Consider the following 16,430-nt stretch of genomic DNA (forward strand, 5'->3'; position numbering starts at 1 on the left):
AAATGCCAGCCAAATTTAGTATTTAAAGATCTAAAGATATGGCCCCTGTTTCCAAAGGGTTAGAAAGTGAGCAGTGAGCATCATTGCCAAAGACCCCTGATGTAAATCATAAAAGTATATTACTTGAGAACAAACTGATAATGTATTTTACCTTTAACAATACAAGTTTTTTACTTCCCCCAAAATCCAAAATTCACCTCTGCTAGTCTAGCCATCGTTTTATTAAGAAAATAATTTGAAGTTTTTTCTGAGCTCTGTGCCTATAAAAGGAAAACTTTTTTATGGTCCTGCTGACGGACTTGTGTGTCAGAACCAAAGAAAACAGATTCGTAGGCTGAGATGGGAGAAAACCGATGGTGTATCGGAGCGTATCTGGTGACTGAAAGGGCTGGTGATGCTGGTGATTTGGTTCTTCACGTGTCTGGTGGCATAAGTGCGTGTCGGGGTGGCAGCTCTGAGGCCTGTGCTAACAGGAATGTGGCTGATGGGTTCAGACTTGGCTTTTTTCTAAATGAAGGCTCTTACGTCACCAAGCCATTGCCATATATAAGCAGCATTTCTGACCCTAATCTTCTTGTAGGTCTGTGTCCTGTTATCAGAACCTTCTAATGAAATAGCCAGCGCTTCCCACCCTACTGAATGTGGAAAGACATGACTCGTGTTACATCTTTGGCCAAGCTCTGTGAATTGATAAAAGCAGGATGAACAAGATAAATATTTTTACAGAATAATCCTGCTAGAAGGCGTGCTAATTATAAAAGCATTGCAGGACTTCTGGATTTTGGTTTTCACCCTCTCAAAGCTGCCGGCGAATACTTCTGGCCTGGTTTTGTTTTGCTGACGGGCTGCTGTCTGTGCATCATGGGTGGGTCAGTGGCCTTCTGAGGCCTTACAAGGGTCTGTCTGAGAGCTCGTGGCGAGGCCTTTGGCGGTGTTGGGTGGCACCGCTGCGGCGCGGCCGTTCGGCCACCCGGGCTGGCGCAGGGTCCAGGGGCAGAGCTGAGCACTGAGCCCAGTCACGGCTGCATGAGTTACAATGTCATGCAAGGCTTCCTAAATGAAAAAAAATCACAAATATTCACAAATTGTGTGCTCCTTCCTTTCTTGGGTCTGACCTGCTGTTATGCGTCCACCTGGAAGACCACCTTTCACATACAGTGCCCTGCAAGAAACGGGAGTCTCGGGCTGCACAACCAAAATTTACATACGGTTCTGTCCTGACGTGGCTCTGAAATGACAGTGATAGAGCAGGGCCTGAGATTTCTCCTACAAACTTTCATGTATCTTTTTCTTTCAAGAACAACTTTTAAGGACCAAAATTCCCCGTCAAATCCAGATGAATTAAATATAGTTATCTGGTATTTGGGGACTAGGATATTCTTTTATAATTCATTTTTAGCCCTGGGAAACTATTTCACAAACAGCATCTTCAAAGAACTGTTGTATATGTAACTGCATGTATAAACCAGTGGTGAAGGATTGTCACAGATACATCCTGTCAAGATAAAGTAAACTTATTTTGGTGTGATTTTACAGTGAAGTATTGTATGCATCCAAGTTGTCAGGCTTCAGAGCCAGGGCTCGTCCTGGCCGGCCTGTGTGTCCCTTCCTGGTGTGGGATTTCCTACAGCTGCCCCGCTGCTCCCCTCTAGGACCAGACTTTCCACAAACTGCTGGGTGCTTTATCTCCTTGGGCCCGTGGAAAAGGGCATCTTTAGGCCAGGCTGTGGAGGGCATCACCCCGGGTGCAGTTGCTTTGGGTAACAGATCTTTTGGTATAAAATTCTTACCAGGGAACAGCAGTACTGTTTCTCCTAGGAGGAAATCCCATGTAAATGTGCCCTTTAGTTAAAAAATAAGCAGGGCAGTGTGAAAGCATGGTGTGTGTGCACACATGTCTGCAGGGAGGGCGTGTGGTGTGCGAGGAGGGCTGTCGGGGCCCTCTGGGCACGTTTCCAGCCGTGGCTGAGCTTCGCGGGTTGGCATGGGGGCTGTGTGAGGGCAGGGTCCTCAGCCCTGCGCCTGCTCTGCACCGCCTCGCCCGGCCTTTGTGCCCTGGCCGGGGGCACGCAGGGATGTTCCCACTCGGGTAGCTCTTCGGGCATTGCTGGAGTTGGTCCGGAATCCACCGTCCGCCTGGACGTGGTCATGGGCCCCCGTGCCTTCTTGCACCACAGAAGGTGGTCGGGCAAATCAGGTAGGCTTTACAGTACACAGAAAAATTCTGCTCAAAAGATTAATACTGGAGAAGGCTGTGAGAAAGTAAAAATACAACGGTACCCACCTGTCTTGTGTGCTGAGCCCACGGAGCACCTCGGGGAACGTGCAGTAGCATGAGCCGCTGCCTTGCAGCGGGGTTGTGGCCGCGGGGTGGGCTCGTAAATAAATGACCTCGGTACTGCGGGATTTTGTGTAGCATCTGCCTTGGTGGAAAAGACAAGCTGTGTGTGCCTGCCTGTTCCTGTGGGTGTTGCAGAGGTGCTGAAAGGGGAATAGCTGCAGAGCAGAGACCAGGGGAGTGTGTGTGTGTGTGTGTGTGTATTAACACAGTAATTATCGAGCACAGTTTAAGAAGCCAGAAACCCTCCTGTGATTTACTACTACTTGTGTCGTGAAAGGGAGACCAGCAGCACTCCGTCTGGGCTTTCTTTAACCATATAAGACCTAATAAGAGAGTGAGTCGTTGGTTATTAATGTCAGTGTGTACATAACTGATCCTAAATATTGCCGTTTCACAGGACCAACCCAGCACGCATTGAATTTGGTGCTTAGGAGGATTTAAACTATGCAGCCCAGTCCCAGAATGGTTCTCTTAATGCGGTTTTCTATGTGCGTGGACCCCAAAGAGTACAAAAGGGAAAATTTTATCACAGACTAGTCTTTGAGGTTGTGTGTGAACGTAGATTTCTACAGAGCTGGTTGGAAAAGAGGGTTTATTCTGTGGTATTTTAGCCATTTACAATATTTTTAAAGTAGGGTAAATATCCAAAATACCTTGTTTTCCTGTTCAGAAAGTATCTCCCTTGAACAATGTAAGTAGTTTTGTAATAACTTGCATTAATCCAAATATTATAATGTTCACACTTCAACTTTTTCATGATGCATAAACCAGAATCTAAACTAACAGTGTTAAAAAAAGGAAGAAACCCACCCTTGTTTCAGTAGAAAGCTTGATCAAAGGTGTTCTCATGCAGTAATTTGATATTTGAATGTTGCGTTTCCAGGATTTTCTTATCAAACCATTTTTTTCTTATATTAAAAGGGAAGTCCTTACATGATAAAGGCACTTGATGATGGACTGTTGCCATCTTCTGTTTGTTCACTCGCACTACACTGCAGAAGGTGCCTGTAGAAATGGATTGCTCAGAACTCCTGTCAGCTCCTTACAAATCTGCATTTTTTAAGTGGGCTGTTTATTTTTTTGTACCAGCAGCTTTTGCTTAAACAAATCTGATTTAATCCCCGGTGAAGTACAGGACAACGTGATTCACATAAGCGTTGTTCCCTTTCCAGGATTAAATCTAAACACGTCCCTGTAGCCTTGCGTGGCCGAGGATCTGCTCTGCTCTGGCAGGTTGTGGGCGAGGGCTGGAGGTGCCGGGGCTGTGCCTGTCCCTGAAACGCTACGAATTCGGGGGGATCTTGGGCAGCCAAATTCACGCCCCTGGGGGGACAGTTCCCCACCTCCCTGCCCCTCTGCAAACCCTTCTCCTGGCCCCCGGGAGCCCGTCCCTGGGCAGCCTGTGCTCGCCCTGTCCCTGCCTTCCCGCTGCCACCCCTGGACGAGCAGCTCTGGGCTCCAGAGGCGCCCGGGGCAGGTGCCCTCGCCGTCCGGGGGCAGGTGGCCCCTGAGGAGGAACTTGTCCTTGCCTCTGCCTCACCCCAGAGGTGCCCACGCCGCGCTGCGGGGCGGAGGAGCTGCTGCAGCAGCCTTGGACCCTGCGTGGCTCTTGCCACCCTCTCGGCGTGGGTGCCCCTGCCCCGCTCCGCTGGTGCAAAACCACCGCGGAATGTTTCTGCGACCTGTTTTAGTTTTGTCTGCCCTGGTTATAAATAAATCTGGAGTGCTGCCGGCTGCTCGCGTGGAGCGAAGCTGCCAGAGTCTCAGTAATGACTTGAGGTGTCCCAGTCAGTACCAGCCCTGGTGGGGACTCTCCAGGACTTGCTTTTTTCTTTTAAATAAGGTACTAGTCAGTTAACAGTTTCTCGCGCAGCAGCTGCTTTGTTGGTCTTTTATTATTCCTTTCTTCTTGCCTTGATTTTAGGTGCTTGCCTTTACTATTTCCTCGGCTCTGGTTGCATGTACTGCAGTGTAAACTAATAGCCTGAAGGTATTGCCTGAACTGCTCTCCAGAAATGAATTTCACCTGCTTATTGAACACAATTGTAGTTTCCAATTGAAAGAAGCTGAAGTTACAAATAATTTTGAACAAAAAATCCCTAGTGCTTTAACTCATATTCCTGTTGTATTAAGCAGGCATAGGAAGTGTTGGGAGACTGAATTTCCAGTTTGGTGCTGATTGCTCAGTCGTCACATGCGAGTCTGTTGAGGGACATTTTTTGATGTGTCTTCACTTAGAATCAGATTAATGGAAATTAAAAGCTGTTTTAACAGTCTTTTTCTTCATTTCTTTTTTTTTCTTTTTGAGAAGAGGCTTAAACTAGGGTTGTGTTTGAGATTTTAACGTTTGATATTTTGGAAGGGGTGAGAAGCACTTTGGCAGGTTTGACCTGTGGGTGAGGTGGTGCTGCCGGCACCACAGACTCCAAGCGGAACAGCCGAGACGCTGTCGGCCGGTGGCAAAGCGCCATTCCTGTGGCTGGAGCCTCACAGACACAGCGAGGGGTCCCTGCAGGACCATCTGCCCCCTCCCTCCTCCTGCTCCTTCCCCTGCTGCGAGCCCCTGCCGGGCCCCAGGGGTGCTGACTCCTCTCATCGGCTCCTGCTCCGAGGCCAGAGCTTGTCCATGCCAGCTGGAGCCTCTTGGAGCTCCGGGTTGCTTTCTGAGCCTCTCCTGGCCTTTAGAAAAATAACAACCAAGCAACCAGAACAACCCCAAAACCCCTCTGAAGTGAACTAATCTCTGTGTGGATTTAAGCTTTTAAATTTGGTGATGGATGTAAGCTGAAAGGGAAAGCTGTACATGTCTGCGCATTTCCATGGTCAGATACTCAAGGATGGGTTTTATTTACATGATATACAAACATTCTCACAGGTTAGCCAAAGTCTCTGTGCGGCTGACTTCAGACGTCAGTGTACTCGTGGTATATGCGCACTTCTGATCGTCTGACGCTCTGAAGTGATCTAATACTCTCACTCCGGGTTCTCATGTTTGATTTTCTGAACAGCCTTCGTGAGAATGATCTACACATGAAAAAGTAAATTATTGGATCCAGACAGACATTACATGCGGACAGAAAGAGTGTCATTTCCTTACAGTAATATAAGATTTTATGTGCAGAGTCATCTAAAATTTTATCTAGGTGGCTAAAAGTGAAGGGTATTCTGCACAGATGGTATGGCAGAAAGCAGGTGAAAAATACAGCCACAACCACCCTTATACTTTGATTATGCTTTCGCTTCCTGCTCGATGAGCTAATAAATTGTTTGCTGGACTTATAAATGTACCTGGATATGGCAATATAACATCCTATCAGTACTATCAGCACCACTACGAATGTGCAGGTGTTGATGTAAACGACGGCTGTGTGCCACTTGACCCCCAAGGGAGACTTGAGCTTGAGGCAGTCGTCGATGTTCTTCTTTGTGGGGTACCCGTTGGTAAGGATCAGGTTCGGCAGAGCCAGGAAGGCCATAACAACCCAAACGCAGGCAGATAAGATCTTGGTGAAGGTGATGCTGTACATCCTGGAGTCTCCAAAAGGCTTCACCACTTTCAGGTAGCGGTCGATGCTGATGAGTCCGAGGAACACAATCGTGGTGTACATGTTTGTGTAAAACAGAACCGTGGTGTAGCGGCACAGGAAAGAGTTGAAGTGCCACGGTCCCAGCTGTGAGTCCTGGATTATCTTGAATGGGAACGTCAGTGTCATGAGCAGGTCTGCAACCACGATGTTCTTGAGGTAAAATATAAAACTCGTTTTATTTCTGATGTGGAAAAAAATCCACACCGCTAGGCCATTCAGCAAGATGCTCGCCAGGAAGATGATGAGGTAAAGCACAGGCAGGACGATGGTGGTGAACTCGTTGTGCGTGGAGTTCCCGAGTAAGCCTGCTGTGGAGTTGGGTGAGGTACTGTTGGCTTGGCTCAGCCGCTCATCTGTGGGAATGAGGGACAACAACAAGTTTAAGGTATGTTTGTAGAGTTTTACAAGTGGAGCCATTTTAGAACTGTCCTCCAGAAAATGTCCCGTCTCTGGGCAAGTCTGGAGGCTGCTTGCATTAGCCAGCCCGGAAAACCTAAGTTTAAAGCAGTGCTGCTAAGTATTGCACGTGTCACAGTAGTTGTGCCGGTGGCTTGCTGGCCTCTCTGTGTCCCCTGCTGAAATACAGAGGCGCTTCTGCAAAGAGTTTCACAGGAAAAAAACGTGGGATGGGCTGGGATATATGTTCCCGAGGCTGCCATCTCCCTGCCTGCCCGTGCTGCTGCCTGCGCTGCGGGACCAGAGCCCGGCGTGGTGCGTGGGAGCAGCGTGGCGAGGGCAGAGGCCCGGCCCGGCTGTGGCTGAGCACCCCGGGAGTTTGGGCCGTGGGACGGAGCCGTCGGGGTTGCAGCGTGCGGGGGGTCGGGGCAGAGCCGGCCGGGCTGTGCTGCGCAGCGCCTGGGGGGCTCTGGGTGGCACCAGCTGCCCGAGCAGCGCTGGGGTGCGGGGAGCAGCAGGGCCTGGGCAGCCGTGCGGCAGCGCGGGGCTGCGCTAGTGAACGTTTTTGCAGTGTTTGTAGAGGGTAAACAGCCTGGAAATTCCCTGGGGAGAGAACCAGGGGATCCGGCTCGTGAGGGATTGTGTTCCCTTAGTCCTCCCCCTGTGCGCTGGAGCTGGGCGCTCCCCGTCTTGGGCCGAGGTCTGCGGGGCTGCCACTGGGATCGCGGGGGGCTGCGGGCAAGTGCAGCTGCGTGCCAGCACATGGGAACGAGCTGTGGGTCGGAGCGACAGGCTGTCAGCTCTTGCTGTCCTGACAGGACTCAACTTGAGAGCAGAAATGTTCAGTTTATTAAGAGAGGGCTCTGGAGAGCCTCTCTGGGCCTATTAAAACACTGCTTTGAAACTTAGCTTACTTAAACGTATTTAAAAATCCCAGCCTCTGGGAATTTTAAGATTTCATGTGTAAATGTTTGTGAAAAAACTTTGGTCTTAGAAATTCTCTCATGAAACTATAGCACATTTGTATTTCGTGTTGTTTCTCCTCTGAACTGGGCTGGTGTGATGAGCCGGGCGGGAGTGACACGTGCAGGGGCAGCCCTTGGCAGCACTCAGACAGCCCTTTCTGAAGTGACTTATTTCTTTAACCTGTTGGTAGGAGCTGACAGTAATATGATAAACACTTCTCAGTCACTTGAATTTCCAGCAGTAGTTTACCTGGCAGTTTTCCGTAAGACAGATTGTACCCCATCCTTTGTGTTGCTGTAGGTTTTCAGCTGAAACGCTTTTCAGGAGTCCCACTGGCAGCCGTAGATCCAGGACGTGGCGTGGGCTGTGCCAGCATTACGTTCTGGGGGAAATAAATGGGAATTAAACCCAAAGCAAAACAGAAGACCCCACCCCGGCATGGAGAGGAGCTCTGCGCAGTGAGCGTCCTCCGGGATGCCCGGTGAAGGGCTGAGGCCGCTGGTGGCTGCTCTCTGGCTGCGGCCGGGGGCTGTGGTGCCCCCCCCTCACCTGCAGCGGGGCCCGCTGCGTCGCTCCAGGCCGTCCTGCCGCGGTCCTTTGCATGAGCCTACCAGTTTCACTGTTAAAACTATTTCCCTTTCTCCACCTTGCTAACAGGCTGTGCTGGAGCTTTGTTGTTATAGTATTTAGCAACATTATTCTAGTTTCCAGCCTGAACGTCTCTGTGGCCACTTTGTGACTTGGTGCTCCTGTACCAGTGCCTTCCCTCTCAGGAGCCTCGGATACGAGCTCCCTGCCTGCGTTTCTCACGCTTACCGCGCTGTTATGAACTGCGCTACTTGTCACTAGATGGCAGTAAAACAAATCATTACATTTTAAACCCTCAGTAAAAAATTTGATATTTTAAGCTTTTTATTAGTTTGGCTTCTTGTCTGGTATTGTTTGCTCTGATAATGATGGGGTCCATAATGAGCTTGTCAGGGGTATTTTGGATATTTTGTTTTGTTCTGAGAAGCAGCACCCTATTACCTGTTTGCTGTTCATAACTTGCAGTTATCCTTTTTTGCCCAGAAGGCACTGAGATCAAAAGAATATGTGATTTTATGAAAAGATGCATATCTATCTTCTTACGCAAATAAGATGTTTATTTCCCTGATTTTTCAGAGTCCCTTTTAAGTCTGTGTAGTTCCTGGTCCCGGTCCCCTAAAGCTCCCTGCTCTCCCGGATCCTCAGTGCCCTGCCGGGGGGGACTGGAGGCAGCACAGCTGCTGCCCCCCGTGTGCCGTGGCCCTGGGGAGCGCCGCGGAGCTGCACGGAGCAGGGTCGAGCTGTGCTGGGGGACTCAGCGGGTGCTGCCGGGCACTCAGCAGGGGGTTGCACCTTCCTTTCTGCACCTCTGCCTCTGCCCTCGCAGGTGGCTGTTGTCAGTGCGAGACCGTACGGCTGGACCACAGCGGGTCGTGTCTGTGGTGCCTCTTCCCGCGCAGACAGCCCCTGCGCTCTCCCCGGGTTCTGGCTCTTGTTTGACATCAGAAGCCGGTGGCCGGTCTCTGCCGGTGTGAGGGCTCCCTGGCTGTGGGGGTCTTGGCCTTGCTGTCCTCCGGCTCACAGGGATCCCATTCCCATCGGCATCCTGGGCTGTACTGTCAGCGGCGATGGGCCACCACAGCATCCTTAAGGCTCTCCGGCTCCTATTCAGCGTGGATCAAAATTCATCTTCCTTCCTCCGTGAGTGGTGTCTTGTTTCCTGGTGCTGTTACTCGAATCCACTGGGCTGAGTCTTGGGATTTTGCCTCTTGTTTTACAGCTGGGAACAACCGAGGGTGGACTGCAGCCCCTTGGGCTGGAAATGGCTAAATCACCCTCACAGGAGGCTCTGGCCGGCCGGGCATGGTTCTTGCCTCCCCATGGAATGTGCTGCACCCCAGTCTCTCACCAGGCTGGTGCCTCTTGGGGTTCGATAGTACCAGCCCTGCTCCCACACTTGCCCTGCAGCGCCTCCATCCCTGAGGCTCACTGAGGCACCCGGCCACTCGCCGCTGGCTTCTAGAGGCAGCGTGGCATGGTGCTGCAGGGGGGCAGGAGCAGCAGTGTCCCCCATCTCTTGCTTTTTGCAAATCCCGCGCGGGTGTGCCCATTGCTGCCCAGAGTTCTGGCCTGGGGCTCCCTGCCACATCGACTCCCTGGCCATGGAGGTGTGACCATGCGCTCCTGGCCCGGGGAAACCCAGCTCACCCGGGAGCTGTACTGGGAGTGCCTGTTGTTCAGTCAGGCCTCGGAGTGGATGGCTCCCCAACATCTTATTCCTGATGGTTTTAGTGTCAGAACATCTTCTGAACCAATCCCAGCAGAGCGTGGGTTGGAATTGGAAAGCAGCAAACTCTTCCCAGCTGCAAAGTGGGGCAGCCAAATGGCACGAGCAGCGCTCTGTGTCCTGCCTTGCTGGCACAGCGAGAGGCTTTGGTGAGCACTGGGGTGCGGGTTAGAGACAGCACCTGCTGAGGACTGCCCTAATTACACGCTGAAGACTGTCCCTTACGCTGCTGTAGTTTAAGATTTAAAGTCTTGCACAGGTTTGTGCAGAGCAGCAGAGAAGTGCAGGGAGGGTGGCTGCTGCTGCGCAGAGCTGGTCCTGTGACAACTTTGGGGTACAGAGGTGATCCTGCCCAGGCTCACCAGGGCAAAGGCGTGTCCAGAGCTTCCCACCTGAGTGCAGCAGGCCAAGGGCTGCCGCGGTGGGCGAGCACTTGGAGCAGTGCAGCATCATGGTTTACGTGCTGGGGGTGAGCAAGGCTCGCTGAGTCAAATCTGGCACATCCCTGTGCTGCAGAAGCCTCATCTTTTATGACAAAGATTCTAGGAGCTGGAAGAGGTTATCACGTTTGGAGAAGTCACCCTTTTCCATGTGTTCTCTTGGAATGGGAGATGCGTCTGCCTTCTCTTTAAAGAGTATTTTAAGGTATTTTATAATTGTTCACTGACTACATGCTCTGACAGTGGCTTTTTTACTTGTGTAAATGTGGTATTTCTGTGCTGGGCAAGGCTGGTTCTCCACTCCGTGTCCAGTTCTCCGGCCACTTTTCTTCTGACCAACTTCATCCTAACCAGCTGCCTCATTCTTCCATATAAATATATTCTTCTTGGATGGTTTTGAAGATGCACTCGGAGCTGCTCCTTTATTCAAGCAGCTTTTTAAACCAGAATGCTTTTTACTTCTTGTCGTTTATACACTTGGTCGGCTGGGTTTTTTCTATCATTCCCCTGAAGGCTGTCAGCTGCATTAAATACAAGTTAAGTACGTACTGTTTCACAGGTGAGGTAATCTGCTGCTGCTGATGTTGACTGACTGGTTTATATGCGTGACTGATAGAACCTCGGATGAGAAATGAAATAATAGGCTGCATGGCAGACTTGTGTCATACGAGTAGGGAATGACTGTATGGTTTTTCTAATGACTAAGGCTTTAAGTTGCTTCACTGTGTAAAGAAATTCTATATCCTTAAATTTAATCACTCTTTTTTCATCTTACAACTTCTTAAAAATGAGAAAATTCTCTGTGATCTAGACTAGGTATTCTAGGTCATGGGGCTGCAGAGTTTTAAGTGTTTTTTTTTTTAATTTGAGCACATAACTTTTGGATGTGGGGCTTCTTGCCAGTTGATCTGCATTACCATAAAGTTTGGTAAATGACAGAGGTAACGTAAACAATACAAGTGTGAGCCAGTTTATTGAATTTGCCATTGGCTGGCTGGAATTATGTTGTTTTCTGTTGCCCATCAGAACCAAATCACTGAGTTATCTGTAAACGTTTAGGGGAGAAGAGCATTGGTGTAGGCTGCAGGGTAAGTGTACATGTGCATAAAGCTCCTGCGAGAGGTGGATGCAGGGGGGCCCGCGTTCCTGCTCTCCTCTTTATTTCAGTCCACTCCTGCCCTTGGCAAGTCTTCATGTTCTGGTTTTCCCTGCTTGCACCCACTGATCTTCCTTAGTGCTTTGCTTGTTCACTGAGAGCCCGATCCCAGTAACTAGGACACTACCACCTTTTCCTTCCTCGGAGGCCTCTGCTAAAATCTGTCCATCTCCCTTTTGCTAAAGCATATATTAATGTCCTGTTAGTGCACAGTGGAATAACTTGATATTCCTGTTGGAGTTTGTACCTACACCGAGTGAGTATTCGCCTCTTACTCCCTCGTGCCTTGCACGCTTCCTTACTTTCTGTATTTTTCTAGCTGTCCCGTCGCTGTCCCGGGAGCCGTGCCGTGTGCCAGCTGTGCCCGGAGGTGCCGTGTGGTGAGCGGCATCACGCCAGGGTTTGTGTCAGCCCCGGCGCCTGTGCGCTGTGGGACCGCAGCCGCTTGGTGACCGGCTCCCGGCACCTTTCCTCTGCCGAGGGGCTGCCGGGGCTGGGGGGCTTCCACCAGCACTTGGGCTCCCAGGGCCTGCCTGGCTGCCTGGCGGGGGGAGCCCAGCTCGCTCCTTCTCGGGGACCCCCCTGGCCAGCACTGGTGGAGACTTCAGAAATCACATCTGTGCAAGAAAACGCTTTTTTTTTTACTGTGCAGGTGGTCAAACTGTCCTTGCCCTTGTCCTTGCCGTGTCCTTCCCACGCTCTGCTGCCGTGGTGGAGCGGCCCCCCGCGTGTGGAGCAGCACGTGTCGGCTGCTCGAAGTGCTTCAGCGGGGGGTGAAAGAGCCCCCAGCCAGGCTCTGTGCCCTGGGCTCCCGGGGAGTGTGGCGGAGGGGCGGGCAGGGGGTGCTGGTTCCCGGTATCGCTGCCGTGCCTAACCCACTGAACCGTGGGGGCGCTGCGAAGAAGAACCGGGTATAACTGTCTTCAGCTGTGGGTTATGGCGCTTGTCTGTTTAGTCAGAGCTGAAAACAGGAACCGCTGCCTCTGCTCAGAAAACTTGTCTGCTTCAGTATCTAGTACAAAACCCCCTGCTTGGTTTTCAGGTTCCTCCTTAAACTTCCCCCTCGATTCCAGGCTCGCTCTCCTCTCTGTCCTGGCCCCAGGCAGGCTGTGCTGCGGCTGCTTCCGTCTGCCTTCGTCCCGGGAGGCCCTCGCTGTCGGTACGTGGCACGCTGCGCACGGGGGTCCCTTCCCCGGGAGGGGTCCCCGAGACAAGCGTTCTGTTCCGTTCTGGGCCCTGCTGGAACCTGCAGCGCTGCCCGCACGTCGCCGCTTGTGGCCGGTGGGGGTTTGGTCTTTCCTGGGCCCTTCTCCGTGGCAGGCACAAGCACCGCCGGGTTCCCGTGCCCGCGCCTGGGGAACCAGCCGAGCGTGCTCCTTCACACCTTCCCGGCAGGCCCTGCCCTGCTTCCGCCTGAGCCTCCCTTCGCTTTGCCCCCTCGCGCGGGCGTTGTACAGCTGCAGGACAGCCTGGGCTGGGGGTAGCAGAGTGCTGCAGCGAGCATGAAATAATGCTGCTTAATAGAGAAAATTCTCAGTTTGGGGGGAATATGCCCTTAGGATAACATGATTTCTTCACTTTCGAAAAAAACACTATTTGGACATTTCTAATTTTTTCAAAGTCACTTTTGGAACATACCGTCCAAATGTAATAATTTTTTTTTTTCTCGTTTCAAGTGAATGATTCTGAGCCTTTATTTTCCCCTGTGTGGGATAGCTCTGACATGAGACCTGGTCGGGCTGCTGCCTAAACTGTCCAGTTTTCTCTTTTTTCTGTCTTTTTAACGGTTCCTCATTACAAGTTCATGGATTAATTTCTGTGCAGAGGTTACAAAATCTAGTAAATATTGTTAATCATTCCTGTAAGGCTGTTTATTTTTTAAGCTTATTTACAGAACCTAAAAATGCACAAATTCTCTTTCCTCTTGAATCTGCATCGTAGTTCCTAAGCGATGCTGAAGAAATGCTTTCCGGTCCTTTCTTGTGTTAACGACAAGCACGTGCATTTTTCATGACCAGAAAGCAGAAACCCCTGTCACACGCTCACTGTGGGCGCCGGGGTATGTGCTCTGCCCTCTGCTCTCTGCCCTTCCAAAAGCAGCGCATCGCGGGGGTACCGCTCCTTCCGGCTGCAGCTGCTTCTGTGCAGAGGGTTAGGGAGCTGCCAACACAAATGGTGTCGTGTTGGGCAGCAGGTGAATGGCCGTTGGTGGTGGAAGAGGAGCCATGTGTTGCAATGGCTTGCTTTTTTTTTTTTTTAAACAGAAAAAAAGAAGAGAGCACAATGCAATGGTTGGCAGAGTTGGGATAATGAATGTTTTCTCAGTATGGCAGCCTCTAAACAGGAGGAAAAGATTAACTCCAGAATGTTTCCTTTACTTCTTTCTAGAAGATGCTGCCGATAGTTGTTTCTGGTTGCACAAAACCTACAGGAGCTGGACTGAGACCCTACAGAGCTGCCTCCTCTGAAGCCCCAGTACGATGGTGCCCTGCGGGGTGCAGCCTCCCTGCGCAGCGCTCTCGGGGGGGTTGGTGTGGGGGCAGCAGCAGGGTCCTGGCCTCCCCCCAGCACTGCTGCCCGGTTAGTGCCCCCCGCAGCCTGTCCAGCTCCTCCCTGACACTGCCTTTGGCAGGTTGTTCCTCAGCTCCGGCCCCCGGCTTGGAGCAGCAGCAGCTGCAGCTTGGCTGCCTGGGATTGTGGCTGACCAGGCAGGGGGTGTCTCCAAGGATGGAGACCACAACCTCTCTGGGAAACCCCTTCCAGGGCTTGAACAGCCTCACAGTAATAAAAAAAAACAAAATCCAAAATGCCGCCAGCACCAAACAAGCCCTGTGTTGAGAGGGACCCTCCTGCGTGGCCGTGTGTGCCCGCTGCTTCCCGTCCCGGCACCGGCCGCCTGACAGGGGCCTGGCTCCGTCCCCTTTGCACCCTCCCTGCAGGTGTTTGTACACACCGATAGGTCCCCCTGAGCTGCCTCTTTGCAGGCTGAACAGTCCCAGCTCTCTCAGCCCCCCCGTACATCAGTTCCTCCAGTACGCGCCCTGTGCTGGCTCCACTATGTCGCTGTCTCTCCTGTACTGGGGAGCCTGGTGGCCGTGCCCTGGCAGTGCTGAGCGGGGAGGGGGGGTCCCTCCCGTGCCCTGCCTGCCCGTGTCTCTCACACCGGTTTCCCCGCGCAGCCCAGAGGCTGTTGGCCGCCTGTGCTGCAGGGACCTGCTGCTGACTCGCCTTCAGCTGGTCCACGGGGCCCTTCTCTGCGGGGCTGCCCCGTGCCCCAGCACGTCCCGGCGCGGGGGCTCTTCCTCCCCCGGGCAGGACTTTGTGCTTCTCCTCAATGAACCTTGTGAGGCTCCTTTGGGCCTTCCCCAGCCCCAGGTCCCTCTGAGTGGCAGCGCGACCCCTGGGGTGTCAGCCGCTTCTCCCCGTTTGGTGTCCTTGGAAAAGTTTGTCCCGTTTCCACCCCACTGGACTACTGGTCTTGTGCAGTTTTAATCTCTCACCAGGTCACTTTTCTTCTAGGAGGGGAGGGCAGCAGCAGGCTCACATTGATGTGTATTCCTCCGGAATCACTTCAGCTTTTCCCTCCCTTAGTCCCTTCACAAGCTGCTCTCCCAGCCTCCCCGTTCCTGTTCTGATTGTGTTTTCGTGGGCGCTGTTCTTGGCACAACGGGCAGCGTGGAAATCTTTGTCAAATAATCACCTTCAATTCCATAGGCTGTTCCGTGCTTTCCCAGTGTGCTTCGCTATCCTGAAGTCATTGTCTTTTAAATTTAGGATTTTATGAACGCCGGAGTTTGGGCAACTAAAAAGCAAAATCTGTTTATGAAGTTTGAGCGTGTGGCGCTTGGGTGGTCTTGAGCTGCTTCCAGAGGAGCTGGCAGGCGGAGCTCGTGCGGGTGCCCGGCTGGATTTGCCAGAGCTTTTTACTGAAAATAACCAGCTTTTAGGTTTGATTGTTGGTATTATGCAATGAAAAGCATATAGTTAAAACGCTCGTAATGAAACTTTAAAAACAGACAAGGTTTTGTCTGGGTCACAAAGGAGAAGACGAAGGTGTGCGATTGATCACACCGCACCTTCATCCACTGTGGCTCTGGCTGTTGTGCATCTGTCGCATCTCTTAAATGCTACAGGGGATTCTGTGGAAAAATATCTCGTGGGGAAAAATAATTATTATTGGTCTGTGCATGTAGATAGTACATTTTAAACTTTTAAGTAATTCCAGTATCACTTTTAGATGTTTTACTTTTCATTGAAACAGTTTCTATTGATTTTTTTATATGCAATTCGACTTCACGTTGCAAAAGGACAAGAAAATCCTTATCTGCTGTTGTCAGCTGGGGTTTTTGTGCTCCGGTATATACTGCTGCAGCACAGCTCACCATGTTAGGTACTTGCAGCAACACCACCATTTCAAAGAGGAAGGAAAAGGACATGGGGATTTTGGGGTGCGACTGGAGAAGTTCAGACGAGTTCCTGCTCCGGCCGCTGTTCTCGGAAACGGCCAGACTGCGGATCCTGGGCAGGGCGTCAGGCTGCCGGCTGCGGAGAGCTCTGCCCTCTGCCCCCCTGCTCGGGCTGACCCTTGTGCAGTGGCAGTGAAAGCGATCAAAGCCCCATTTGTGCTGCCCGTTGTCAGTTGTCACTTTGATATGTCACTGATGCTTTCCCGAGACAAACCAAGAAGTAGTGTTTCTTGGAGTATCCGTGTCAAGTCCAGTGTTAGTCCCATGTGGAAACTTACTTTTGATAATTGAGGGTGTGATTACTTTTTTTTTTCCATTTTTTTTTAAAGTTGGTATGGTAATTTTTCATGTTGTGAAGGGTTAAGAGTGGGAATGAGTGTTGCCAACTTCCTCTGGTGCTTTGCTGGCAGCAGCGTTGGTGCCTCTCGAAGGCTGGTTTCCTACAGAGCCCTGGTAGCTGGCAGCAGTAGGGTGGCTCTGTAGCTCTTGGTTTATGTCAGGCATGTTTTCCCTCCGTTCCAAACCTTTAGTAAATACTGCACAGTTCAAGTTCAGTGCTACAGCCTTCCTGCGGGTGTCTTGGCTGGCTTTTCCTAGTGCTGAGCTGCTGGAAGAGGAGGTCCTGCTGAACGTCGCTGTGTGGAGGTGACAAGGGACTTGTCACCCATAGAGAAGGAGCTTCCCCTTCAGTTGTTCCTGGATAAATCTCATCCAGGGCGAGGTGCAGCACCTGGAGTAGGTGCTCCCCGGTTGAGAGCCAGCAT

General features: G+C 51.5%; 2 protein-coding genes across 2 annotated transcripts in view; one reads left to right on the forward strand and one right to left on the reverse strand.

Annotated features, from left to right (window-relative positions):
* MED12L (mediator complex subunit 12 like) overlaps positions 1-16,430 on the forward strand; it is a 132,244-nt gene that overhangs the window by 57,278 nt on the left and 58,536 nt on the right. The window lies entirely within an intron of this gene.
* Positions 5,245-7,573, reverse strand: GPR87 (G protein-coupled receptor 87). The gene is made up of 2 exons (XM_026854764.1): positions 7,540-7,573; positions 5,245-6,281 (listed from the first exon to the last, which is right to left on the reverse strand). The coding sequence occupies exons 1-2, from the start codon at positions 7,571-7,573 to the stop codon at positions 5,245-5,247; spliced, it is 1,071 nt and encodes a 356-aa protein (XP_026710565.1).

Source organism: Athene cunicularia, assembly GCF_003259725.1.
Source record: "Athene cunicularia isolate RWA chromosome 9 unlocalized genomic scaffold, athCun1 chr9_part1, whole genome shotgun sequence".
Lineage (NCBI taxonomy): Eukaryota > Metazoa > Chordata > Aves > Strigiformes > Strigidae > Athene > Athene cunicularia.